General features: G+C 42.2%; 1 protein-coding gene across 1 annotated transcript in view; it reads left to right on the top strand.

Moving 5' to 3' along the window:
* The first annotated feature begins 857 nt into the window (after positions 1-857).
* Positions 858-26,788, top strand: part of TMC7 (transmembrane channel like 7) — a 44,145-nt gene continuing 18,214 nt past the window's right edge. Inside the window, exons 1-7 of the mRNA XM_018558470.1 lie at positions 858-953; positions 16,827-17,067; positions 21,008-21,156; positions 23,457-23,612; positions 23,710-23,792; positions 26,013-26,158; positions 26,248-26,395. Coding sequence (XP_018413972.1) covers positions 902-953; positions 16,827-17,067; positions 21,008-21,156; positions 23,457-23,612; positions 23,710-23,792; positions 26,013-26,158; positions 26,248-26,395 — 975 coding nt within the window. The 5' untranslated portion in view covers positions 858-901. The remainder of the gene's footprint in view (positions 954-16,826; positions 17,068-21,007; positions 21,157-23,456; positions 23,613-23,709; positions 23,793-26,012; positions 26,159-26,247; positions 26,396-26,788) is intronic.

Genomic DNA, 26,788 nt, shown 5'->3' with positions numbered 1-26,788 from the left:
TTTCACTGATATACTGGATTTGCTGTGAATTTTAATAAAGTCTGCAGTATTGGAATTCTCTGGATAGTGTGGTCTGTTCGTATACTGCTGCATTCTAAGGTGGAGATACACCTATTGGACCAGCACCTGTGGAGTCCTGATGGTGGCTAAGGAATTGAAGCAGTGAGATTTCTTTTGGCTCTAAATGGTTCAGCATTCTTATGATTTCCAGAAAAATTATAGAACACTGGTGGCTCTCTACTCAGGGTTCCCAGCGAGGAGCGAGCAGCAACCTAATTAGAGAGTCTCCCCTGCTGCATCCCACCCAGTCCTCAGCACCAGGCCCATGATGCTCTTAATCCAGCCCTGTCCATAACACAAGCAGTGTACCTCGATATGGACCTGGGAAAGTACCGGCAGGAGCCTGTGCAATCCACTGATCACTGATCTAGGAGCTCCAATGCAACCAAATGATTACATGCTATTTTTTTCCTTTTATCAATGTGTGTGCATTTTTTTAAAGTTGGACTCTACCTTTACACATCTCTTAAGAAATTGAGAAATCAGCCATTTCTAAGCATCAGAATTTGTCCCAGATGTTAGGTATGAATTTAACTAGCTATTTATTATTCATATAAAACACCCCGCCGGAAGTCTCTGTGCTGTGTCACCTCAATGAATAAGCTGGCAGGTACAGTCATGTGAATACATGATCCATGCCGAGCTATTGTACACCTGGAGAAAGGCCCGCCTCCTATACTTATTCAGCCAATCAGCGCACATCTGCCCAGCCTCTCCCGGAAGCGAAGACCCCTAATGCAAGCTGACCTGGTACTCTGGATGAGGAGGCGGGGCTGGGTAGGAGCAGCTAGGGTTTTCGTGTTCGGTCCTTTATCAGTGTAGGAGAGTCGAACGGGACGTCATGTTGTCACGGCGAATCCCGGCGGAGACAATGGATAGCGAGGCGGATAACGGTAGGTGATCCACAGGAAACAATATCGGGCGCCCCCGAGTCCCACCTGATAATGGTAAACTCCGCCCCCCCAGCTCATTGCAGGCATTACTCCACCTGACAACTTCACTTGTCATAGAGAACTATAGACATCTGTATTATTTAGTGTAGTCTGATTTCTATGATAGACATTGGGGACCTATTTCAGGTTTTCCACTAACAATGTCAACAATGTTTATTACTGATCACATTGCCCAATACCATGCCTGAGATGTTGAGATCTGTTGTAGCTGCTGCAAACGTTCCTTAAAGGAGAACTATGAGATGAGTGATTTCCACTCACCTCATAGTTCTAAGCCGACCTGTGACAATGAGACTGTCACAGGTCGGCTCAGTAGATCGGGAGGTGAGGGAACACATACCGGGTTCCCTCACCTCTCGATCCTGTCACGGCTCTCTGCCGTGACAGGGGGAGGGGCTGGATTCCCCTCTCCCCGCTCCGATCTGCCCGCGCTGACTGGCAGAACGGACGGGGGAGGGGGCGGGTACAGCTGGCTCTGCCTCTAGATAGGCAGAGCCAGCTGTCACTCACGCAGCTGGGCGGATCCCGTCATCTATGTCGGGATCCGCTCCAGGTGCGGCGTCTCAGTATACTGAGCTTAGGGTAACGGGAGGACGCTAGTTTGTGTCCTCCCGTTACCCTAAGGAGAACTATGGGGAAAAACACTGACCCCATAGTTCTCCTTTAAAGTCATATTAAAGTCCAAAAGGCTTCAAAGCCATTTCAAATGCTGATCGAATCACTTACAGTGGATGCTGCTCCAAAATGTTTTCAAAGTTTTAGTTTCCTTCAGAATCAGCTGGTTACCTGAGCGCTGGCCCTGATATCTGGTTTAGGGTTGCTCCTTTTCCTTGCATGGCCCTATAAAGCCCCCCTTATGCGTGCTAGTAAGTTGTGTGTTTCTTCACAAATACACAGCCACAGCAAAGTAGGCCACTTGCTCCCTGCTCTCCACTCCTTCTCCATGCTAGTAGATGGACAGCTGCCGGAGACTCGGCTGTCCCTTGTGATCTTGTACTCAACAGGAAGTTCAGGGAAGCAGAGCTTAGAAATGTGAAAACATGATGACTGTAAGTGCTTGGGCAAGAATGTAAAGAAATGCTTTGCTGAACAATGCATATTTGATTTGAATGGAAAAAAAGGTTTGAGAGTGTAATACTACCTTAATCACGGTCAAAAGCAGGTCAAATTAGCCTCAGAACTTACACCTGCGCTGGGGCTTGGTCCTTAAAGTAAACCTGTGCCCCCAGCAACATATGCTTATCTTTTTTGTTCCCCCGCTCCTGTTTAGCACTGGGAGTCAAATAACTTTCCCAGGTAATTCAAGGATATGGAAAAACATGTGACAAAACTAGGCCAAGCTACATGGACACATGGATCTGTAGCCTTGTGTAAGCTACAGCTCAACTTGCTCCCAGCTTTGTATCACAGTGGAAAGAAAGTCAGGTAATTATATGCATCTTTGGAGGTTTGCATTACAGCGAACCTGTTGCTTTGCTCTTCATTGAAAAGGCAAAGATTCTCTTTAAAGGTGGCCATACACTTTACAACCATCGCAAGAACTTAGTCCCGCGATGGTTGTAAAGTTAATTAAAACAACGTACAATCTGCCCATCTTGGACAGGCAGATCGTACTTGCGATCATTGGAAACCCGCCCCTCTGGCGGGTTTCCAATGACCGCAATGCTGAACAGGCATTTGTCTCCTGAGCATCATTCAAACCAGCCGAAAATCGTACGATTTTCGGCTGGTTTTCTAGCATGCTCCTTAGACAAAAGATGTGCGACCGTACAGTAGAAACGGTCGCACGTCTTCATTCACACTGCACGATTCTCGTACGATCGCTGGATTTCCCACGATTTTCGTACGAGAATCGTGCAGTGTATGGGCACCTTAAGGGCTTGTGTCTGTGAAGGTTCTCATTCATCCAGGCCATGGTATATCTGTAAAAAATAAGTCAAGGCAGCTGGACTTGCTATATTTTTCTTGAAGACATTTCACTGGACATTCGACCAGCTTTCTCAATTCAGAATGACTTACAAAAAATTATCTGAGAATAAATATAGTGAATTTCGCTCCAATCCACATAATCTGTAAATCACAACCAGGTGTTGATTTCATTTGATCTCCTGTCACAGAGCCGTGCCGGTCCCGACTGCATCGGGGCACAGCGGATCTTGGGACCGGCAACGGCAGTGGCAACTGATAATACAAACGATCGAGCATCTCTAGAGACGCTCGATCGCTTGAATGTAAAGCTCCCGGCCGGCCGTGTAATTACAACAGCCGGCTGGGAAGCTGCTCGTCGGGCTCCGCCGTCCTCTCGTCACAGACGAGCGGACAAGTGGATTTTTCAAGCCCTGTGGATGACACTTGGGTTAAGATTCACAAACAAGAGTTACAGGCTTTCACTGACCATATCAACTCAGTGGATCATAACATCAAGTTTGCGCTGGAAGATATGCAAAGCAACAAACTGGCTTTTTTGGACTGTTTAGTAACAGTAAAAGAAGTAAGGAGGCTGGAAATAGAGGTCTACCGAAAACCAACACACACGGACCAGTACCTGCTATTTGACTCCCACCACCCTTTAGACCACAAACTGGGAGTCATCAGGACTCTACACCACCGGGCAGAGAAAATTCCCACCAGTACGGAGGCCAAGACGAATGAATTCAAACACCTCAGGGGGGCCTTAAAACTTGCAGGTATCCAGACTGGGCTTTTGTCAAAACAGAAAGAAGCTTGACAAACGGAAGAATTTTGTCATGTAGAAACTCAGAAGGGTTTTTAAAAAAACATCACATCCCTGTCTGCTCTAAACCCAGCAATACACTGAGTTACAGCTGGTTCATCCAAAAGGTCCAACGCCAAGATGAACAACGTTGTGTATGCAGTCCAGTGCAGTGAGGAGTGCTCAGAATTGTATGTTGCTGAAACAAAACAGCAGCTACACCAGCGTATGGCACAGCATAGAAGAGCAAAACCCTCTGGTCAGGATTTGGCAGTATACCTACATCTAAAGGAAATAGGTCACTCCTTTGAAGACAGTCAAGCACGCATCCTAGACAGGGAGTGTAAAAGAGGTGTGAAAGGGGCCATTTATGTAAAAATGGAGAAGCCAAGTTTGAATAGAGGTGGGGGGTGAGACATCTATTGTCTGCCACACACAGTGCTGTTTTAACACCTCTCTCTGGGCAGGTTAATAACACCTCCTAGGCTCCAATTATGCAAATGCAATCAACACTTAGTTGTGACTTACAAATTATGTGCATATTCAGAAACAAAACCCATCTACACAGTCCAAACACCAGGCTGCATATTCAGAAACAAAGCCATTCTACACAGTCCAAACACCAGGCTGCATATTCAGAAACAAAGCCCATCTACACAGTCCAAACACCAGGCTGCATATTCAGAAACAAAGCCCATCTACACAGTCCAAACACCAGGCTGCATATTCAGAAACAACGCCCATCTACACAGTCCAAACACCAGGCTGCATATTCAGAAACAACGCCCATCTACACAGTCCAAACACCAGGCTGCATATTCAGAAACAAAACCCATCTACACAGTCCAAACACCAGGCTGCATATTCAGAAACAAAACCCATCTACACAGTCCAAACACCTAACCCCATATTCAGAATCAAAACCCATCTACGCAGTCCAAACACCAGGCTCCATATTTACAAACAAACCCTTACTACAGAGTTCAAACACCAAGCTCTTTATTCAGAAACAAAGCCCATCTACACAATCCAACCACCTAGCTCCATATTCAGGAACAAAGTCCATTTACACAGTCCAATCACCAAGCTCCATATTTGGAATGACCATCTGCACTGGCCTTAAAAAAATGAATTCACAAGTTGTAAATTAAATAATACTTTTAAATCCTAATTCAGCCCTTAGGTGGGGAAGTGCTTTAACTTCTGTCAGGATTTTATTGGTGTTTGTGACTCCGTTGGGGAGATTTCCACTCATTATCTGTTCTTCTGTCTCATGGACAGGAAATATGGGGGAAATTCTTCCATTAAAGGGACAAACCGCACTCAGTGCTGTGTTTTTGCCCTGAAAATGTGACTTTCGTTCCTGTCCTGGTTATACCTTTATGGGGGGGATTTATCAAAACTGGAGCAGACAAAATCTGAAGCAGTTGCCTATAGCAACCAATCAACTTCTCTCTTCAGTTTGTTCAGTTAAGCTTTGAAAATAAAAGGTGGATGCTGATTGGTTGCCATGCACAGCTACTCCAGATTTTGTCTGCTCTAGTTTTGATAAATTCCCCTCTCTGTGTTTTGGTGTGACAGTGTGTCATTGGAACTGGATGTAATAGGAAATCTCTGTTTGAAACTACAAAAAGAGTTTAGTATGGCTTTAAATATAGCTTTTCGAGCAGCTTTAATTTGCTGGTGGCTAAAAATGATCACATTGTTTAGCTTACAGAAAGTTACATTCAGTGGGAACTCAACAATAGCCATCATTGATTTTCACATTCAGCATATAATTACTAAATGTCAGGGAACTGAAGTCATTGGAGTAGGCCTCAGTTGAAAGATATGTTTTGGCTGTAGCAACTGATCTCTCCCTTCTATCTAGTTGGTATTGGCAGCACAGACTATTCCTTTTTGTATCATTTAAGGCATTAGAATCAGTTTTATTTATTACAGGTATTTTTATTGCGCCAACAATTTACACAGCCCTTTACAAAGTGCACATTCACATCAGTCCCTGTCCTCAAGGAGCTTACAATCTCAGGTCCCTATTGTGCATGCATACAGGGCCAATTTAGACAGGAGCCAATTAACTTTCCAGCATGTCTATGGAGTGTTGGACGAATCCCACACAAGCACAGGGAGAACATCCAAACTCCTTGCAGATAGTGTCGTGACCAGGATTCGAATTGGGGACCCCCAATGCTGCAAGGCAGAAGTGTGAACCACTAAGCCACTCTTCTTAATATGGGATGAGTTTTTTTTATGTTTGCTTATTGCACTGCTGAACAGATCCACGGCCACCCCCCTCCCGACAGTATTGCAAGATTTTTTTTTTTTACCTGTTGCTGATGTCTTATGACCGGTCACATGAGGTGCTGGGTACCACTACTCCTCAGTCCTCTCTCTGTGGTAAGCAGTTTTGAACAATGCAGAGTAGGGATGCACCGATATCGTTTTTTCGGTATCGAGTGCGAGTACTGATCTTTTTTTTTTTTTCTTTTTTTTTTAGTACTGCTGATACCGGAAGTCTCATTAAGGAAGCCAGGCGGCGTGTAATGGCACGCGACCTGGCTTCCTGATTAGCCGGGAAGTGGCCCGGGTGGCGTGTAAAGACTCGCCACCTGGTTTCCCAATTAGCAGGGCAGCCGTCTCCATGCTCCCTCGTTACCAGGTGACGAGTAATCCTGGTGATGGCTTTCTGGCCAATCAGGAAGCCGAGCGCCGTGTAATGACTCATTGCCTCATTCAGTCCATTCAGCTCACTACCTGCTGTATTTACATTCAGGTGCCGCCTGTGGAATCTTGCCACTGGCAGCTGTCATTCCCTGGCTGAAGCTATTCAAGCGCCATGTGCTTACAATACGATTATAGAAAAAAAAAATTATAGCAGGTGGAAAAAAGTCATTTTCGGTTACGGCCTGACAAGTTCTGCTGCGGGAGGTGCATTGCAGTGCCATTAATTTCAGTGGCACCCCAAACGCTCCTCCCACCCACAGTGTGATAGCTCGCACTGGAATGCACGGTACCGTAATGCCGTGCAGTGCGATTCCAAAAAATTGCACATGCAGTTTTTCTCTGAAGTAAACTGTATGTTTGTAACGCTGCATTTCTGTATTTTATTTTAAAATAAGGATGGTATTTATTTAATTTTCTTTTATCCGATTTAATTGAATAAATAATCGGCCAAAATCGGCCATAATCAATCGATTAAAAAAAAATCATTAGTTGCAGCCCTTATTCCGACATATTGTGGGTGAGCTCAGGAAAACATGAATGTGCGCATAAGCACATTCCCATACATTTTCTGACCATTAATAACCATGCCTGTGCTCATCCCTACCTGTCAATTGCATCTACAATATACAGGTGGATGGGGCCTGTCATCTACGCAGCAATGCACAACTAGTCATGGTGAGGTTTTATCAAGGTTCTACTATGTTTATCACAAATTAAGTGGAGGGTTTTTGATGCTTTGAGCCCACCTAACTATAAATGTTGCTTCGGTCCATAAGCCCTACTTTATAGAAGCCATGGTTTTCACACTGCACTGATGGCCAGGTTGAAACTGGTGTATGGAGGAACATCTTCCCATTCTTCTCTTCTTATTTTACTTGTCTCTCTTTTCCTAGCCATTCTGCTCTTGTCCTACTCTCCTCTCCTATCCCTCACATTCTTCTCTCACATACTCTCTTAGTAATTGCCCCAGGTTTTGGGCAATCTTTGTGTTACTATGTTGCACAACCAAATTTTGCATTGACTGTCGCTTATGTCCACTAATGGCCAACCCCACATGGGTGACTTCCTAAAACATATCACAACTGTGGCCATTTATATTATGTTGTCATTCTGTCACTACATGTTTTATCTAGCCTTGTTAGACTTTCTTTTTTTATGAGTGTGCAATATCTTTATTGGATCAAAATCTCTTTGTATTCCCATATTGTGGCTACATTGGTGTTCCTATGGATACAAATTTTCTAAAAATATCGAAACGGAAAAACTGCTGTATGCAGTTTTTAATAAAAGGCTCTATAATATTGGGCATTATTTGTACTCTAAAATAGCGGTGGTTACTGCAATTATCCACACAGGGGCATAAAGGGAATATTTGGAGGGCTCTGCCCATTACCATTTTTCTTTTTCTTTTTTATTTAAAGGAGAATTATGAGGCGAGTGATTTTCACTTAGCCTCATAATCTGAGCCGACCTGTGACAATGAAACTGTCACAGGTCGGCTCAGTAGATCAGGAAGTGAGCGAACACATACCTTCGCTCGCTCACTTCTGGATCTATCCGTGCAGAGAGCTGTGACTGTCACTCACGGCTTCTGGCAGGGATTTCCCCACCTCCCCTGTCCGATCCTCCAGCGCTGACTGGCAGAACAGATGGGGAGGAGGCGGGTACAGCTGGCTCTGCCTCTAGATAGGCAGAGCCAGCTGTCACTCAAGCAGCTGGGTGGATCCAGACAGCATTGTCGGGATCCGTTCCGGCTGTGGCGTCTCTGTATATCGCGAGTTGTAGCTCGCGGTATACTGAGCTTTGGGTGACGGGAGGACGCTAGTCTAGTCATAGAGAACTATGGGAAAAAGCACTGACCCCATAGTTCTCATTTAACTTTATTTCTACAACACAGGAGGCTTACAAGTGACAGTTATTTTTAGCGGACTCCAATCAGATATGAAATTTATAGTTGCATGTCTAAAATAAAGATCATTATCCTATTAATTCTCATAAAGCAATGTTTAATATTGTATAGGGTGTGCTGCCAGCCCCAGTCTGTGCTTTTTTTCTGCCCTCATTCCAGCCAAGGTGTGTTTTGAAGTAAACTATTTGTGTATTTTGTGAATGGAGCAAAGTGCTCTCCACTCCTTAACACCACTTCAAATAGGAAATACTGTTACAAAAAAAGAGTTCGAAAATGTATTTATTTGAGTGAGAGAGAAGCGGCTCTCCAATGCCACAGCAGAAGGGCATAATTTTCCATGGCTGATTTTCAATTTTGATGGTTAGAAAATCTCTTCTCATGCTGGTGAAAAAATTAAATGTGTTTTTTAGAAATAAGCTGCAAAGTGGAAAACATCTCAAACGTTTTGCTAAATTTTCACAGAGGATCTCAAAACTATCTGCGGTGCTCAGTGCTGAGAAGGTAATCATCAGGCTCAAGCATTGTTACGTGAGGGGGAAAGTCCACTGTGAGCTTGAACACAGACCAACACTGAACTGAAACATTGCTTTTCTGTGGGCTGTGACTGGTAAATGCCCATTGGACAAGTGTGGGGAAAGTAATTATCAATAGCAGAGGACGAAAATAAAATGGGCAAAATAAATCTAATAAATTAATTGGAGCTTGCAAAGCATTGCAACCACAATGCACAGGCTTCTGCAGACTATTCCCCCAGTCCCAGGTCTGTACCAAGATGGATGAAGTTATTAATGGATGACAGTTGCAGTGAGGTCACCTTGCATGCGCTCCATTGAGAACTGCGAGTCCCCCTGCTACACTGGCAAATGGAACTTGTAGTTCTTTTTATTAAAATATCCTGTGAATGAATGTTACAGCTGTGTGGAATAGAAGACTGTGGGGAGAAGCACCACATGATTCCAGATAATTGGGGATTCAGGTTGAGGTTGGGGGGGCTTTGCAATGGCACCGTTTTCCATGTTATACCCTAAATATGGATGTTACATGGAACATGGCATGAAAGGTGGAATTGGCCTTTTAAAGGAGAACTATGAGGTAAGTGATTTTCACTCAACCTCATAGTTCAAGCCGACGTGTGACAATGAAACTGTCACACATTGGCTCGCTCACTTCTCGATCAAGTCCCTGCAGAGAGCCGTGACTGGCACTCGCGGCTCCCTGCAGGGATCCCCCCCCTCTGATCCTCCAGCACTGATTGGCGGAACGGACAGGGGAGGGGTGGGTACAGCTGGCTCTGCCTCTAGATAGGCAGAGCCAGCTGTCAATCACGCAGCTGGGTGGATCTCGACAGTAATGTCGGGATCGGTCCCGGCTGTGGCGGTCTCAGTATACTGCAAGCTGTAGCTCGCGATATTCTGAGCTTTGGGTCACGGGAGGATGCTAGTATATGTCCTCCCGTGACCCTTAGGAGAACTATGGGGAAAAAAACTGACCCCATAGTTCTCTAAGAGTTTCCGTATGCAATGAAATAAAAACATAAGGTGATGAGTCCATTTCAATGACATGCATATCACAATAGCAATCACAACCTGTAATTGGATAAATTTTTTGGCTTCTTGTTCACTGTAGCAGTCTTATGTTTCAGTTCATTGTTACAAGCTCTATAAGTTCAGCCTGCTGTCCTAAGTTATTGTCCATTATATGGACAATATGTACAAATTAGGGCGATTCTAACTGGGCAGTTCTTACTTTAATGAGACCACTTAATACAAACCATTACCCTAAACCACACCCATAAGAAATCGCCTATACAATTGTGATTTGTAAGCTGTTCTACTTTCTACATTTGAAGGGTCCACCATAGTCACCCTTTTGGGGCAGACATCAATCTAAATTATATTATGCAACCAAAAAAATTAAAATGTACCATTTAAACAAACAGAAGTGAAGAAATCCAGAAATCATATGAACATTTATAAAATTGAGCATATACAAAATGTCTGCTTTTCTAGTGTTTTCCACTAATAATGAGAAGTGATGTAAAACCAGGGAACGTATATGAGGTGGATCAGTAGGGATGGAGTCCGTATAGAGTACCACACATCATGGCATTCTTGACACTTATTCATTTTAACAGGAAAAAATTGATCAAAACAGATTTTTAAGCTTGATGTATAATTGATATATTATTCTATTGGTTTTTAATTAATTTTTATTCATTTCAATTTGTTTTGGGAAAAGTAGGGAAGGATTAGAACCTCTGTCAGTTTTTTTATTTATTTGTGTGTTCGTGTGAGAGAGTCACTGTTCCTATGGACCACTGTCACCGGGACTAACGATGAGGGAACATCCAAAAGTTTGAGTTGTTGCCAGAACAGGAATAGAGGAATCTTCTAATGGGGTGCTTGCTTCAATGATGACTGTCTGAGAGAGGATTAACTGCTCTATGGAGAGTTTTACTTTCCTCTTGAGTCTACAAAACTGGAAATGTAAGGAAATCTCCCCAGTGGGACACAGGTACCAAAAAAAAAGACACTGCTTTCAACCATTCCCTGCTCTATCCAAAATAGAAATAATTGGTGTTGGATATACTTGATATGGATGTTGGTTACTACCTACTACACAGTTGAAATGCATATCTGTCATCTGGCTCTACCTATCAAAAGATATGCAATTCTTGCGATCCAGTCACCCATGCCAGACAATTTAGCCCTGGTGACCTCCCTTTTCTCTTCTGCATTGCTAGGCCCTGGCACCAGTGGCACAGGTCCCAGATCTATTGCCAAGTGCCCCAGGTCTCAGGCCCTCAGCTAATTTTTCTTAAGTAGAGTCAAAATGCCTCGTGTCTAGGGTAGCCTGGCTGCAAAAGGAGAAACAAATCGTTTGTGCAACAGATACACAGACATTCTTGTGTGCTTTTCTACTATTTAGTATTGGGCAGGAAATGTTTAAGACTCGGTCAGTATGGTACTAGAAGCCAAAGAAGAGGTATATATTCTGTCTCTCTACCTTATATAACCTGGTGACTGCAAAACGTGTACATTTGTCTGTGAAAGTTTGACAGGAGGTATGAAGCTCCATGGTTTCTTTAATATTCTTTTTAAGGTGGAACCAGCAAGTTTTTGTATTAAAGACATTTAAGTATTTTCCTGATATTTACAAAACCCATGCTGGGGCTGTTTTCTTTGCCAGTCCCCATGAGCAGGGTGGAGTGGATCATGTTCGATTTCTTGTAGGGATGCACCGATACTGTTTTTTCGGTATCATGTACGAGTACCGATATTATTTTTCTGGTACTCCCCGATACAGTACTCCCCAATACCAATACTGGAAGTCCCATTAAGGAAGCGGGGCAGCAAGTAATGACTCGCCGCCTGGCTTTCTGACAAGTGGGAAAGCCGGGCGGCGTGTAATGACTCGCTTCCTGATTAGCCGGGAAGCCGGCTCCATGCTCCCTCATCACCAGGTGACGAGCAAGCATGGAGCCGGCTTTCCAACCAATCAAGAAGCCGGACGGTGAGTCATTACACACACCGTCTGGCCTCCTGATTGGCCGGGAAGCCAGCTCCATGCTTCCTGGTGATGAGGGTGCATGGAGCTGGCTTCCTAGCCAATTAGGAAGCCAGACGGCGTGTAATGACTTGCCGCCTGGCTTCCTGATACCAGAAGTTGGTATTGGTGCATCCCTATTTTCTTCAGACCAGTCTAGCCTGAGTGTGTTTAAACCTGTTTAAAACTATGACTACCACCCCCTCCTTTTGGCCCAATCAGTTGTGAATAGGCATATTTCCTGATGACAGTCTCCACGACCCACTGGAAAGTGATCTGTGGTGGATCACTTTTCAGAGGGTGGTTGAGCAGCGGCAGCCCCGCTTTCAGGAGGGGATACTGAGGCCTCATGAATGCAGGGTTTCTTTTTTAATCCCAAAGGGATTTTCTGTTAAAAAAAAAAAACGGCAACCGCGTACACACACGGTTGCAACATGGACCCACCATTAATTCCAATTGTTGCGTTTGACAAGCAGGAGCGCTTGTCAGAAGTGATATGCTGTGCTAAACATCGCGGCTGCATCAATGTATACAGAATTGTGCGGCTGCAGTGCTACCATTGCAGTGAGGGGCTATGCCCATGTGAACAAGGCCTAAAGCTGGAGGATGCTAACTTAAAAGAGAACTAAAGCCAAAACTATTTTTGGCTTCAGTTCTCTTTTGGCTGTAGTGAATATACTCCTGTGACCCCAAACTCAGCAAAGACCAGGCTACTGCTCGCTATATGTTGACAGCGCTGTAGCCGAGAAAGATCCCTACAACATGGTCAGAATCTAACCCGCTGCCTGATTGACAGCTGGCTTTGCATCCCCTCCCCTGTCTGTCCTTCCAGTGAAAGCTGGAGGCACAGGGAGGGGGGGGAAACCCTGCGGGGAGCAGTGACAGATGGTCACCGCTCTCTGCAGGTAGAAGCCATAAGCTGAGCGATCAGTGGCTCACTCAGTTCTCGATCTATAGAGAGTACATTTTACTTTCCCACTAGTTCTCCTTTAAGCTGCCAGTGCTATAAAATAACCTGTTGCTGTTTCCCAAAGAGGAACTGCCTGAATTAAGAGATTATGCTAGTACATTAAATACATATGGTTCAGAGGAGCAGAAATTATGATATTTATGACTTTGCTTTGAAACTATATGCTTTGTTTTCACGTAATTTTCCTCCTGATAAACAGCCTGTTTGTTTTGTTCTTGAAGTGGAACTTTAATGTGATTTGCGGTAGGAAGGATTTTTAATTGCAGAGGAGACATATTCTGTTTCTCCTGCCATAAATATTGCTTACCTTCCTCTTCGCAAGATGCTTCAGAATGTACACTGAGTTGCGCATGGTCAGTTCAGTGTACACTCCCATGTGCATGCGTAAAATTACATCATCCCAGTCCTGCCAATTAAGAGGTCAGCGATGGAGTCTGGGGGCATCCCATTGCTGGAGCCAGTGCTCTTAAAGTGGCAGCACCTTAAAAACTGAATCCTGCTGTGATTACTAATAACTACTACAATAGAGAAGCTTTTTAAACTGTTGGTGGTAATTGCAATTTTTTTTTGCCTGCACAATTTTATTCTAAAGGGTCTCTGCTTTCATAAAATATACAGGGGGGAATTTATTAAAACTGGAGCAGACAGAATCTGGAGCAGTTGCCAGTAACCAATCAGCTTCTTTTTTTTCAGTGTGTTCAGTTAAGCTTTGAAAAAGAAAGCTTAAAGCTGATTGGTTTACATGGACAACTGCTCCAGTATTGATAAATTCCCCTCATAATGTTTTGGGGGTTTTAGGTGATGTTCAGGCCTAAAATGTGCATTTGTGCAAGAAATGGCTGCTGCAGTTGTGAGCTTTTTTAACCACTTCAGCACTAGTTCAGTTTAACCACTTCAGGGCAAGTAGGATATGCACACAGAATCCTGAATTGGTTAAATTTTGGGCTTGAGGGGGAAAAAAAAGAAATTTAATTTCCTTTTACACAACAGAATGCCAATGTGATCTACAACACACATACATTCTTTCCAGTTCAAGGAGTTGTTGCTTCTGTCTCAAGGCGATTCTGGCAAGTTGAGGCAGGTTTTAGCAGAGGTAATATTATCTTTTACCTTGAAGCTATTAGACAAAGGATAAATGTCAGTGGGATAATTACAGAAGGGTTAAAGTGTTGCAGGTAAACTTTTGCAGCCAAATTGGGATAGTGGCTATCTTATATTTCTAATATGATCCCATTCATATAGCATAAACAAAGTAAAAAATTGCTGCTTACCTTTTTTGTTTGCTCGAAAATCTTTAGCTTTTTTACTCTGTAATGTTAAGGATGAAGCTGGGGAGTAAATTTTTCCATAATTTACCTGTAGGGTGCTGGCAGATCTCTATTATCAGTTGTAAATGTGCTGTGCAGGACTTACCTGTTTTAACAAAGCGTTTAAAATCACAAGGCTTGTTTATTATTATAGGTGTTTATCAATCTACGCAGTGGTTTACATACTGTTCATTTGCTTCAGTCCCTGCCCTCAAGGAACTTACAGTCTAAGGTCCCTATCTCACCTATAGCACCTATTTTGATAAGAACCAATTAAATTACTAACATGTCTTTTGGAGTGTGGAAGGATACTGGAGCACGTGCAAATTCCCCGCATATAATGTCCTGGTCGGGATACAAACTGGTAACACCAATGCTGCAAGACAAAAGTGCTAACCACCAAGCCATGGTGCTGATTGTCTTAAGGCTTGGGTGGAACATTGTATGTGAATGCATTTTCATAAAACCTATCCCTCAAGTCTGACCCATCTGCACATTGCCATCTATTCTAAGCAATAGAAGGTGTCTGTAGTGTTTTATGTATAATCAAAATCTCTTGCTTTTAAATTGTGCCTGTTCACATATACGCACTCAGACGCATGCAGCTTGATGCCTAATCTCAAAAAGGTATATGACCTACCGGCCAATAGGGATGTGGGGACAGGATGAAGTGGCCAAGTTCTGACACTACGTAGAAGTGTGTACACTGGCATTTTAGTTTTTGGTAAACACGAGTGGGTTCAGCCAACTGACCTTTTCTCATTTTTTTCCCCCTGAGAATGATGAAGCTTCTTTGTAGTAATTTGTGTCTTCTCCTCCCACCACATGGTCATAACCAAGGTCTCACTCTTTCACGGGTGCATTATTTAATTACTTTCCACTTGTACATTATGGAATATACACCAAGGCAGTGTGATAACATTATTTAAGTTGTTAATGCCCATGTCAGTTGGAGCATTTAGGAATTCTGGTTCGATGTAAGGAGCCAACATGACACTTGTAAAAAAGAGACAAAACTAAAATATTCTGGGGTGAAGACTTTTAAAAATATATTTTTTTAAAATATGTCCATTCTCCTGATTGGCACTTGCTGCTTTCATGCTCCTTTAGTGAACTGTCTGGTTTTTTAACCCTCACTGCTTCAAAGGTAAAAGAGGGATTTCCACATTATGTGGTTCATTTGCTAAAGTAATCATCCTACACTGGGTTCATGTTAATCCTACACTGGGTTCATGTTAACTAGTAAAGTGAGAAAAGGTTATATTCTTTAAAGCTACCCTGAACCTGATCAAGGTAGACTAGGACAGTAAACACTAGTAATATATCAACCATTATGTATTTATTGCAGGACCAGAAGAATAGGTTTAATGGAGGATTATGTGTGTTACACAGTACCATCACACTTCACAGACTTCTTCTACAATAAGACTGAACAAAAAACACAGATTTTACGAATAATACAGAACATAACTAGCCATAATGAGCTGAAAAGACACCATTTACACTTCAAATGTTATAACTATGAAGTCTATCTTTTGTGCCCTGTCTAATGTGCTGAGATTTTTTAGTTTATACATTACTATGTACATTTTATACATTACATATACCATGTACAGTTTATACATTTCCATGTACATTCTTTAAGTGTGACTTAAAGTAGAAAGAATGCCTTTCATTAGCCATAGTACATTTCTATTGTAGTTGCTACAAATAAGTTATTGGCACCAAATATCCGGTTTTGCTGCCCTTAAGTACCTTATCTAATTTTAACTTTGTTCTCATTGTAACACCTCACTTGGTAAATGTTCCGAATTATTGATGTCTGTGTACTTCTAAGTTGAACACCAGGCAGCTAACTACACAGTTGAAATGCATATATTGGTACTGATTTACTTGCCTTCCTCCTGTCTTTTCACCCTTGCCAGACAGCACATCCTGGCTTGGGACCTCAACTGCAGCTACAGCAGGCCCTGGACCTAGACACGTAGGGTGGAGATTGGACGGTGAAGGAGGAAAAGGCACCCTAATCAAGTTATTTCTATGCGTTCTGCTTTTGCCAACATATTCATTGCCAGCATGTGTACACACAGCAGAGCCTGACTGGCTTCTAGTGCTGTACCTCCCTCTCTCGGGCTGAGCACTGCTGCACAAGTGGCTACAGGAGGCTGATATATGACTGTTTCACTAGTTGCCTTCAAAAATACTTTGTGTTAATTTTATTAATGCAATGAAAAATAGTTTTAAGGGTCTGTTGGCTTTCAGCATGTCTTTAAAAGCCTGTAGCCCCTGGCCACACAATTCCTGCCCACAGCTTTTTGGATTGACAGCACTGCCTCTTTTGCTAAAACCCTCCCACTGTAAGCTTCAGTGTCTGGGAGGGGAAGTGTGTGATACCCAAATGGAGGACTTGGCTCAGTCAGGGAAAGTAAAGTAAGTTTGTTTTTGTTTTTTTACACTTTGAGGCTTGTGCATCACATAGTAACTGAATTTGTGACCTTTAGCTGTACTTTGAATAAAACTGATGCTATATCTTGTATCATATTTGCATCTGCTATATCTGCATAATCTTGTATCACACTGGTAATGGTTTTAGGTTAACAGTACAGTTTTAGAATAACCATGATCATTAATTTTTCTTTTCCAGACGTTTTTGTTACAGAAGATGATGTGGCACTACCAAACCACTTTTTACATGAACTACCAAGTTACCAGTCTCTGGTAAGGAGAAGACCATCAAATTATGGAACCATTGACTCCCATAGAAGTAACCGCAATCTGAAACGCTCACTATCTCAAGAGCCTAGTAATTTGGAATCTGCAGATACTGATTTTAGTATTCCTTTGAGGGAACGCCCTATCAGCATTCAGGAAAAAAGAAATATACGGTAATATTTTTTATTTTAATATGGGCTTAGTCTATGGAAGACACCTCATTTTGCTTTTTATAGGGAAGGAGGTTTTCTAGTTTAGATGAAAATCCCCTATTTCCCCGATCACCTTCCATGACAGCAATATGAAAGAGAATTTGTTCGTCCTTTTATAGCAAACACAAGCAAAAAAAGTGAAAAACCCCTACCACTCTGTACATCCCACTGTTTTATTATTTATTATTGGTATTTTTCAAAGCGCTTTACATAGAGCACATTCATATCAGTCCCTGCACTCAAGGAGCTTACAATCTAAGGTCCCTACCTCACATGCATATATATACAAGAGCCAATTTAGACAGGAGCCCATTAACCTACCAGCATGTCTTTGGAGTGTGGGAGGAAACCGGAGTACCCGGAGGAAACCCGCGCAAGCACAGGAGAACATGCAAACTCCTTGCAGATAGTGACCTGGCCGATATTCAAACCAGGGACCCCAGTACCTCAAGGCAGAAGCGCTAACTACTATGCCACTGTGCTTTGTGTTTTCTACCATTCAGAAGTAGTGCAGCACTTACGGGGTTTTTTTCTGATGGGATGGCTGTTGGGCCATTGGTCCCCCTCTGAGTGCAGATCTGCATTGGCCTTTTCTGTTTTTGCCAGAGGGTAGCCTTTTTTCCGGATGCTAGGATCTTGCCCCCTTTATTTTGTTGGGGGTCAACTCCTAAAGTCCCGGGTGCATTTTGTCCCTGTCCTTTTCTCCTGCCTTCTTTGCAGGGTCTTGTGAGTGACTGAGTGATCTCGACAATGGTAGTTTAAAGTAGGGCGTTGTTGGCATTTTCTTGCCAGCAGGATTTCAGGAAGCAGATGAAGTGTCTTAGACATTGGTTATGCGGCCCAAGCCTTGTTTGGGAGTCTGTGACGTCACTTCTGGTGTCTGAGATGACATCTTTTCGACTGCGCTGGAACCCACTGGGCAGCCTGGGGAGAAGGATGCTGGTCCCAGTGGAGGAACAGAAAGCTTTAGACACTAACAATGATGGAGATGAGGTTAAGCCTTCTAGACAATTATTCACCTTAGATGAAATTAATGATTTATTACAAGCCATCTATGCAACAGAACAAATTCCAGATCCCCCTCAGATTCTTTCTATACAGGACAGAATGTAAAGAGGGCAGGAAGAATCTTTACATTCTCCCTTAAATATCTTATTTCTTAAATTGTTAATAAAGTCAATGAGTTATTTTAAATACTGACTAAATCACTTACAATAGATGCTGTTCCCTAATGTTTAAAAGTTTTAGTTTTCTGAAGAATCAGCTAGTTCCCTGAGCACTGACCCTGATATCCTGTTTTACTGTGGCTCCTTTCCCTTGCAAGGTCCTATGGAGCCACCATTGTGTGTGCTATTAACCTGTGTGTGTCTCAGTAATTTACGGTGCTTTCCGTGCTGGGTGAGGCATTCCCCAGCCTGCCGAAGCCCCACCCCCAACTCAGTAACCAAGCTATGTGTGGAGGAGGAGACAGGGAGGTGCCTCCCTGTCCCTCACTTGCTCATCACTGGTGAGGCATCAAGATTGATGTCCTCAATGTGTTTTTTTTTTTTTAATAAGACAGCTTGGACCAATTGCGCTTGGACAGCTGCCTGCTGAGTTCTGGCTTGTGTTTATGTGAATAATGGCGCTCCTCTGCAGCTGTCAGTTACTACTCCAGTCTCCTTTGAAATAGCAGGATGCTGATAGGCAGTCTTTTTTTCACTAAAAAGAAGGGAGCAGAGCATGAGGAGGCAGCAACGGCATGGTTGTGTGGGCTTTATATGCACTGTCTGTTATGCCCCCTCTCCACTGTGTGTTGTCAATCAGAAATAAAGTCCCCTTGCTTGCAGTTGTTGCTGTCAGTCAGAACTAACATTTCCTTGCTAGCCGCATTGTTATATAGCAGTGGGGGAGGAGGGAAGCCTGCTGTTTGACAACACTGCTCAGCAACCACTGCACAGATTTAAAAAAGGACAGGTGCAATGTGCACTGGGTTCCCTGGTAGATTTAACAAAATAATGACGTCAATACTTCATCTCTAAAGAAGCAAGGTCAGGAGAGTGGAAAATCTTCTTCAAACCTTTATCAGTTAGAGCTCTATCGAACGATTCTCTCAGATAGCGGTTATCCTAAAGCCAGATTGGATGTATTTGACAAAGGTATCCACAGTGTTTCACAAAACTCAGGAAGTTGTCCTGCCATATTTTTGTGATGACCCTAGGGAAGAAAACTTTGATTGTTTAGATGTTGTAAAGCGCTGCACTAACTGTTGGCGCTATATAAATCCTGTATAATAATAATAATAATAATGTACAAAGATGTTTGCTAAGATATCTAGATATCTGAAGAGACTTTGCAAGATAGAGCCGCCTTCTAATTTTGATTACTGGCCCTAAAAAGGGCTTGCAAGCTTCTGAGAGTACAGTGGCTAGGTGAATTAGACAAAAACTATATTTTTGTATATAAAGAAGATGGATCGCGGGTACCAGTTTCACTAAAAGTGCATTCTACCAGAATAGCAACATTGTGGACAGGAAAAGTTGGTGCTTCAGTGGAACAAATCAGTCATATGGTCTAGTCAGAATACCTTCTTTAAAAATTATAGAGGGTATGTCTTCTAACAACAGAACCTGCCATTTGGCAGAAAAGATCTAAAAGTTGTGGTCCCACTCTGAAGTAAGCTTTTGTTACATGCTTTTCCTCTCATGTTGTTTTCCTGAAAGATGATTGGGGAAATGCCCAGCTGGTTTTACTGGTATTTTTAGGAATCCTGCAGGACACATCTACATCCCGCCATTTAATTAGGATTCCTATTATTTTTTCCCCCTGCACTGGTGGAGGTATTTTACTTCTCAACTGAAGAATGAGGAAGATGAGAGTGCTTTTTCACTATTCTGTTTTCTGTAGAAGGAGGAATCTGCCATTCCTCTTGTTGCTGTCCTGCAAGATTCATAGAAATGCTGTTACCTGTAAAACTAATTTAGGATCTTTCTTGGTACACACAGGGTTCTTAGGTCCTACATCGTCCCTGAGAGGTATAGTGGGACCCACATCCAACAGTTGTTTGTGTTGCATAGTGGACTGTAGTTCTGTTGTATCTGTATGTTTTCATTGCGATGGGAGCACTGCAGGCAATGGAATTATTGGTCCTATGTTAGCTAAAAGCTAGGAGCGACATTCGTGGCATCTCAAGTTTTTACTTAGGATGTACCCATCCAAGAAAAAAAGGTTCTAAATTGTAAGCCACATTTTATTTATAACCTCCCTTTGCTGTATCTGTGTTTTTTACATGCTCTGTTTATCACATTCCGCCAAAGTGACAGTGTCTGTGTAAAGCCTACCTCCAACCACTTTACTTGTGCCTCTCCAGTACTCCTCCACCACTCCTTCCTCCATTAAATCCTACCCCCAAAAAATTGGTTGTTGTTGTTCCTCAGGCTGGGTTCACACCTGGGCGTACGGAATATGCGCGTTTGCCGCACGTTTTTACAGCGATTTGCGGTAAAAGAAACGCGCAACAAATGCGTGTTTACGAGGGCTATCCGGCTGTATCCTAATGGATACGCGCGGAAAATATGCCCCAAAGAAGCTCCTGTACTTCTTTGGGCGTAGGGCGTTTTCAGCGCGTTCCCACGCGCTGAAATACGCCCAGGTGGGAACCATGCCCATAGGAAATTATTGGTTTTCACATGTTGAGCGTTTTACAGCGCGCAGGAACCAGCTGTAAAATGCCCAGGTGTGAACCAGGCCTCAGGGCTTGCAGCTGCAGAGGCCAGCATGGGCTTTTTTTTTTTTAAAGCTTATTTACTGATTGTTAAGACTATATAAATACTTGAACGTCCATAACCTGGTCACAGATTCACTTTACGTTACATTGTAGATATTTATGATTGTATGCTTAGTCTACCTTACTGTCTTATAGGAAAATTCAGGCATTGCATTTCCAGAGTACCACAGGATGGGGTCAGTTAAAAGACAACAGCAGAAGTGTATATCAGAAATTCCATGGTGAAACTACCGCTTTATTGTCTAATATTCAGCTTTGGAGGAGTAACATTCACAGTATTGAGGGTAAGGATTGGTTGTGTAAAGCCTAACGCCATTCAAGACCGTTTTATATTATAAAGTTCTTATATAAAGCCAGGTATGCAGAATTGGATAGAGCTGTGCCACACTATACAGTGTTCTGGTCTCATCTATTTTCCCCACTATGGGGATACCAGCCTTAGTTAGCAATGGCATGATAAATATTCATTTCATTTCATGTTCATGTTCTTCATAATATTAAGAAACTGACCTAAAATCATGATTTTGTATTGCTTTAGAAAAAATGTGACCTGTCCCTTTTAAGAAAAAGTATCGGTACTTGTACTCGGTCTTAAAAAAGTGGTATCGGTGCATCCCTAACCGTTATTATGATTCTAGGGAAATAGTTAGAGACTCCTGTCAACTATTTATTGCTATATTTGTCCCTACTAGGGAAATTTCCCCTCACTTGCTCACCATTTGACAGATGTCCTATAAAGGAGGAAGTGAGAGGAAACCTCCTGTGTGGAGAAAACAACTGATAGATAAACATTCTCTTACTGTATCTCTAAATTTATCTTAAATACATTTTAAAAATAGTTTTTGCAGGTTGATTGCTCAAGGCCAGGAAACTGCTGAGGGCCGGTTCACACCACAAACTCCATGTTCCAGTGCGTTTGGCCTCTGGAACGCAAGCTGGCCAGCTCCCTGCGTTCAGGGGTGGGAGGGGGCGTGGCAGTGCATTGAAGTCAATGGCACCACAGCCGCGTGCCCGCAGTGCGATCAGCCGCACCCGGAACGCAGGCACATTAGGTTGAACTCGATGTACATGTGTCTTTTTTCAACCTGACTAACTATGTAACTACGTATGTTACTGTGTGTTGAGGTGTGCACTGCAACGCTTGTGCATTGGATCTGCGTTGCCTTGCTTTCACAATGAATATCACTGCAATATGTTAGTACACCTTTGCAATGAAAAGGTGTGTTCCAGTCCTAAATAAAGGGAAAACGCTCCTAATGCATCATTGTAAGCAAATATTTTTCTTTTTGGTTTTATTCATTGGATGACATAGCTCTGCTTTAGATAATCACTGGCTGGGTATATCAGAGGAGTAGAATGCTAGGGCATTAAGTGCCATAAAGAATGAAACCGCCCAAAAGGCAGCCCCCGCTGGGGGCCAAAACCCCCTCCACAGTTGTGGACAGCTTGGTTTTTATCTTCCATGGTTGAGAGAATATCAGTTGTAGGATGCCTGGGCGACCTCCTATTGTAGATGGAGTCCAACCTATTTATTTCCATTTGGGCTCTGGAGGAATATTGGGTGGATTCTGAACGTTGAGAAAATCCTTGCTAATTCCATCATTCTGTCTGATCTTGATACCAGCCAGGCCAAGTAGTTTCTTCAGCTGAAAGAACTACGGAATCTTTATGATTCAGCTCTTTCCACAGTATTTATACAAGGGGTAGAAAACTGGCTATCTCAGCTGGAAAACTCTGGATCAGGGAAAGTGGGCCAAGATGTTTTCCAGCAAATCTGCCACAGATGGGGAGGGGGAAATGTCAGATGTAGACATTCTGGCATCCCATCACAATTGAATGATGGACATATTTGTAGCATAGGCAAAGGAGCCTTGGACAAATGCAGTGTTAACATTGGTAGCTCTGTAGGATTGCTACACTCTGATGGGATGGGATTTGTAGTTTCACCACACCTAGAGGGCCGGAGTTTACCTACTTTTAACAATATTTTAATTGCCTATTCAAAGAATGAATTAGGGCAGAGAGGGTAAGCTTTGGCACCGTTGATCAGCTCAGATTAAAGCTTTTGAGAATCTTCTAGGTTGGAAAACTAATAGTTAAGTTGAGGTTTACTTTTTTTAGGATCATTAAAACCAATAAGAAACCAGGGTTTTAAAGTTCGGGCAGGCTTATTTTTTTTTTCAGATAAATCACAGAACTTCAGGATCTAGTGATCGACTACAATCTCACGTTTACTTTTCTAATTTATATTGAGATTGTAGTCCCTAGGAGATTAGGGAAACAGACCTTGAAAGTCAAAATAATAATTTCCTGTACCATTCCTAATTTAGTCTTAATGGTTTATAAAAGGAATGCATTCATTTTGAATGTTTTGAGAACATTAAGTGAATATGGTGATAGTGTGCATTGGACCATCTGTTACTAATGCTGCCTATAGACCAAATTGTCTTCTCTCATAGCTATGCATGGGCTTACTTACATAATTGTTTTAATGTTAACAAAAGCTTATGTATTTGCTGGTACTTACGGAAGCTGTATTTTATTTTTCATATATTTATATATTTATTTATTTTTTAACTTCTAGGTAAATTTGGCACAGGCATCGGGTCTTATTTCTCGTTTCTGAGATTCTTAGTGTTGCTGAATTTTGTCATATTCCTCCTCATTTTCTGTTTTACAACACTGCCAGTTGCCATTTCCAAACAAGGAATATTTAACAGCAGCCAAATTGTTCCATCTGGTAAGGTGCAGCTTTTGGCCACTGCATACACTGCAAGCACTTTCAATAACATAATATATTACTAGATTTTTACTTGGCACTTTCTTTTCCTTGGCAGGGGCTGAATGTGCTAGATACTCACCAGTTGGCAAAGGACTTCTGTATTTCTACAATAATATTATAGACTTTCTTTCTGGAACGGTAGGTGCCATGTTTTCTGCAGAGCTACTATTATACCACTGACAATAGAGAAGTGCTGTTCGGTGGCTGTTATTCAAAGCAAATTCCATTCTTGTGAGTGTACACAATGCAGAGTCCTTTCTCACGCAAATTTTACAATGTTTATTGTTCAAAGTAGGCTTCAGATAAGTGTCCAGTATTCACACAAGTCTGATGTATTTTGTTTAACAAAGACATGTGATCTTTAGTCTAGGGTTGGCTTCAAGTCCAGTGACAAGGTGTCCAATTTATGCATATCTTAATTGTACAGTACAGGACACAGGATCAGTCCTAACCATGGGTTATACTGCTACCTTGAGGTGATTGGACACTGTCATAAAAGCAGCAAGGACAGCCCTGTTATAGATCCTCCTACTCCCTGTAAGACTTTGTTTTGTAACAAGCAATAGGGTTAAAAAAAGGAACTGAGGGGATGGGCCTGTATACTGTGGAAAAATAGAAAAATGTCACCAGCACACCATGAGTTGAAAAAGCAAAATATTTTATTGCCAATAGCTGTATCTCATTGCCCTGTATACTGTACGCCAAAAAAATAATTTTACAGGCAAGTCAAAAATTATCTTTTCTTAACCGTACAGTACAAGACACGTAAGCACTTAGGCATCCATAAGGAGTCCACCTGGGGGGCGGGCAGCACATCAACCAAACACTAACAAGCCTGTTCAGTAAGTCAAGAGGGCACGACAACTCAGAGAGCAGCTTCAAGCTGCTTACATCCAAAACTAGCATTAGTTTGCATATCCACGTGGTAAAACTTAAACACATGAACAGAAGACCTTTCAAAACTGAGAAACATATGCATGATGCTGAAAAGCCCATGAAGCACTAACCAATCTGGTGGACTGCACCTTAACAGGGAAAGGAGGAACCCCATTATGGGTTGGACTTGATGGACGTATGTCTTTATTCAACCCCAAATACTATGTAAACTATTCTTTAGACTATAGACTCAAATGATGACATGTCTGACTCATTTAGCAATGGTGGAACAAGAGGCAGAAAGCCCACTATGGAAACCTTCAGGAAGGACAAAGAAGGAATCAGATTACCAAAAGGAAGCTGAAACGGAGAGACAATCAAAGCACATACAACATCCAGACAGTAGGGAGAAGCTTCTGTGGGATGCTTTGGAGTAGGATATAAGGAGGGAAGGATCATTACAAGACCAGTAATAGAGACTCTGCTTCTTTTGAAGTCTTGTTAATTGAAAAGATAATCCAACATTGTGCATGATACCACTCCGTATTGGCTGCAGCAGTAGCAATATGCAAGTATTTTACTTTCTGAAAATGCAGGTTCCCTGTTTGTCTCTGGTTTTAGTAGTTACCAAACAATTGACCTGGAACGAGGATGCAGCCAGGAAAGTCAAAGCTCTGCATCTCCATGCTTGTTCCTGGTAAGTGATTCAGAAAGTACTGAAAATGTTCAATACTTTCACATCACAGACTACTAGCATTTTCAGATGTAGAGCTGGCATATATAAACTTTAACAATGAACTTCTCGTATTTGCTCCTTTTTGGGCCTGTTAAATAAAGCTTTTAAAATATTTTGTGATAGCTGTTTGATGAATGCAAATAAATACCCATAGTATCTCCAAGTAATCCAGTGAACTTCCTTCCACCTGTGCCTCCATGCACTCTGCACCTTCCTCCTGAGTTATAGTGATGGGGAGTTGTAGGTGTTCTGTAGTAATTACAGATGTCTTGTCCTAGGATGACAATGCTGCTTCTTAATAGATACAGTACGGCATGTGAGCATTGTCACCTGAGGACAGCAAGTGTGTTAATGGCAGTATCACCAGGAGAAAATAACGTGAGATAAACCCTGTGTAAAGAGAGCTAATGGAGGGGGGGGGGATTTATCAAAACTGAAGCAAACTGATTCTGGAGCAGTAGCCCTTGGCAACCAATCAATATCTCTCTTCAGTTTGCTCAAGATTTGAAAATTAATAAAAGATGATTGGCTGCAGTGCAAATCTGCTCCAGATTTTGTCTGCTCCCGTTTTGATAAATTCCCCCCAATGTATCCGCCAAGTCAAAGGACTGGTAAGCTGCAATATATAAAGCTTTGGTTATTGGGTTCAGATACTCATTTTAAGTCACAGCAACCTACACATTTCCTTGGCACAGGTTTCCTTTAACTTTTTACTAATATTACAATACTGTGTTTGTTTCTTGCAGGGTTTCCTCGAACTGACGTACCTTTTTTATGGTTATTACACCATAGACACAGTCAATGTTTACATCATCCGCTATAGTCTGCCTCTTGCCTATATAATGGTCACATTTAGCTATTTGCTCTTAAGCATTGCATGGATTGTGAAGAGGTAAAGTTTCCTTTGCAGTTAACAAATGTATTTTTCCAGCTGTAGTTTGCCATTATACATTGCTTATTTGAGTGGATTTCAATTTTCAGGGCAGTAGAAGGTTTTAAGCAGAGCCTGGTACATGATGAAGATCGGTTTCAGAGTTACTGTAACAAAATATTTGCTGGCTGGGATTTCTGCATCACTGACCGGAGTTATGCTGATCTGAAGCACAGAAGTCTTCAGTATGAGTTAAAAGTAAGTTATCTGGAGCTATTGTGTTTGTTTGAGACATGACTATGCTCCTTTCACTGCTGCTATCAATAGAATCTGCTTTTCACATTTTTGTAGTCACAGGAGGAGTGAAAGAGCTCTGCTTTACCTGGGAGAGAACAATGACTGCCAAAAGACAGAGTTTTTTATGTTACAACAGATTTAAAAAAAACAATTTAAAACAAATCCTACAGGCTAGTTATATACATTATAAAGTTTTTTTGCAACATTAATAATATGCTTCTATGTTTTAAATGTTGCGTTAAGCCATAACTCAGTAAGTAATATAAAAGGAAATGGAAGGTACTGCTATAATTACACATCTGTCCCAGTTTTAAGTAAGGAAAAATCTTGTGGTAAAAGACCTGGACCAGTCAC

The sequence above is a fragment of the Nanorana parkeri genome, unplaced genomic scaffold, assembly GCF_000935625.1.
Source record: "Nanorana parkeri isolate BGI_ZX_2015 unplaced genomic scaffold, ASM93562v1 scaffold341, whole genome shotgun sequence".
In the NCBI taxonomy this organism is placed as follows: Eukaryota; Metazoa; Chordata; class Amphibia; order Anura; family Dicroglossidae; genus Nanorana; species Nanorana parkeri.
This window is presented reverse-complemented; position numbering and strand designations above follow the sequence as displayed.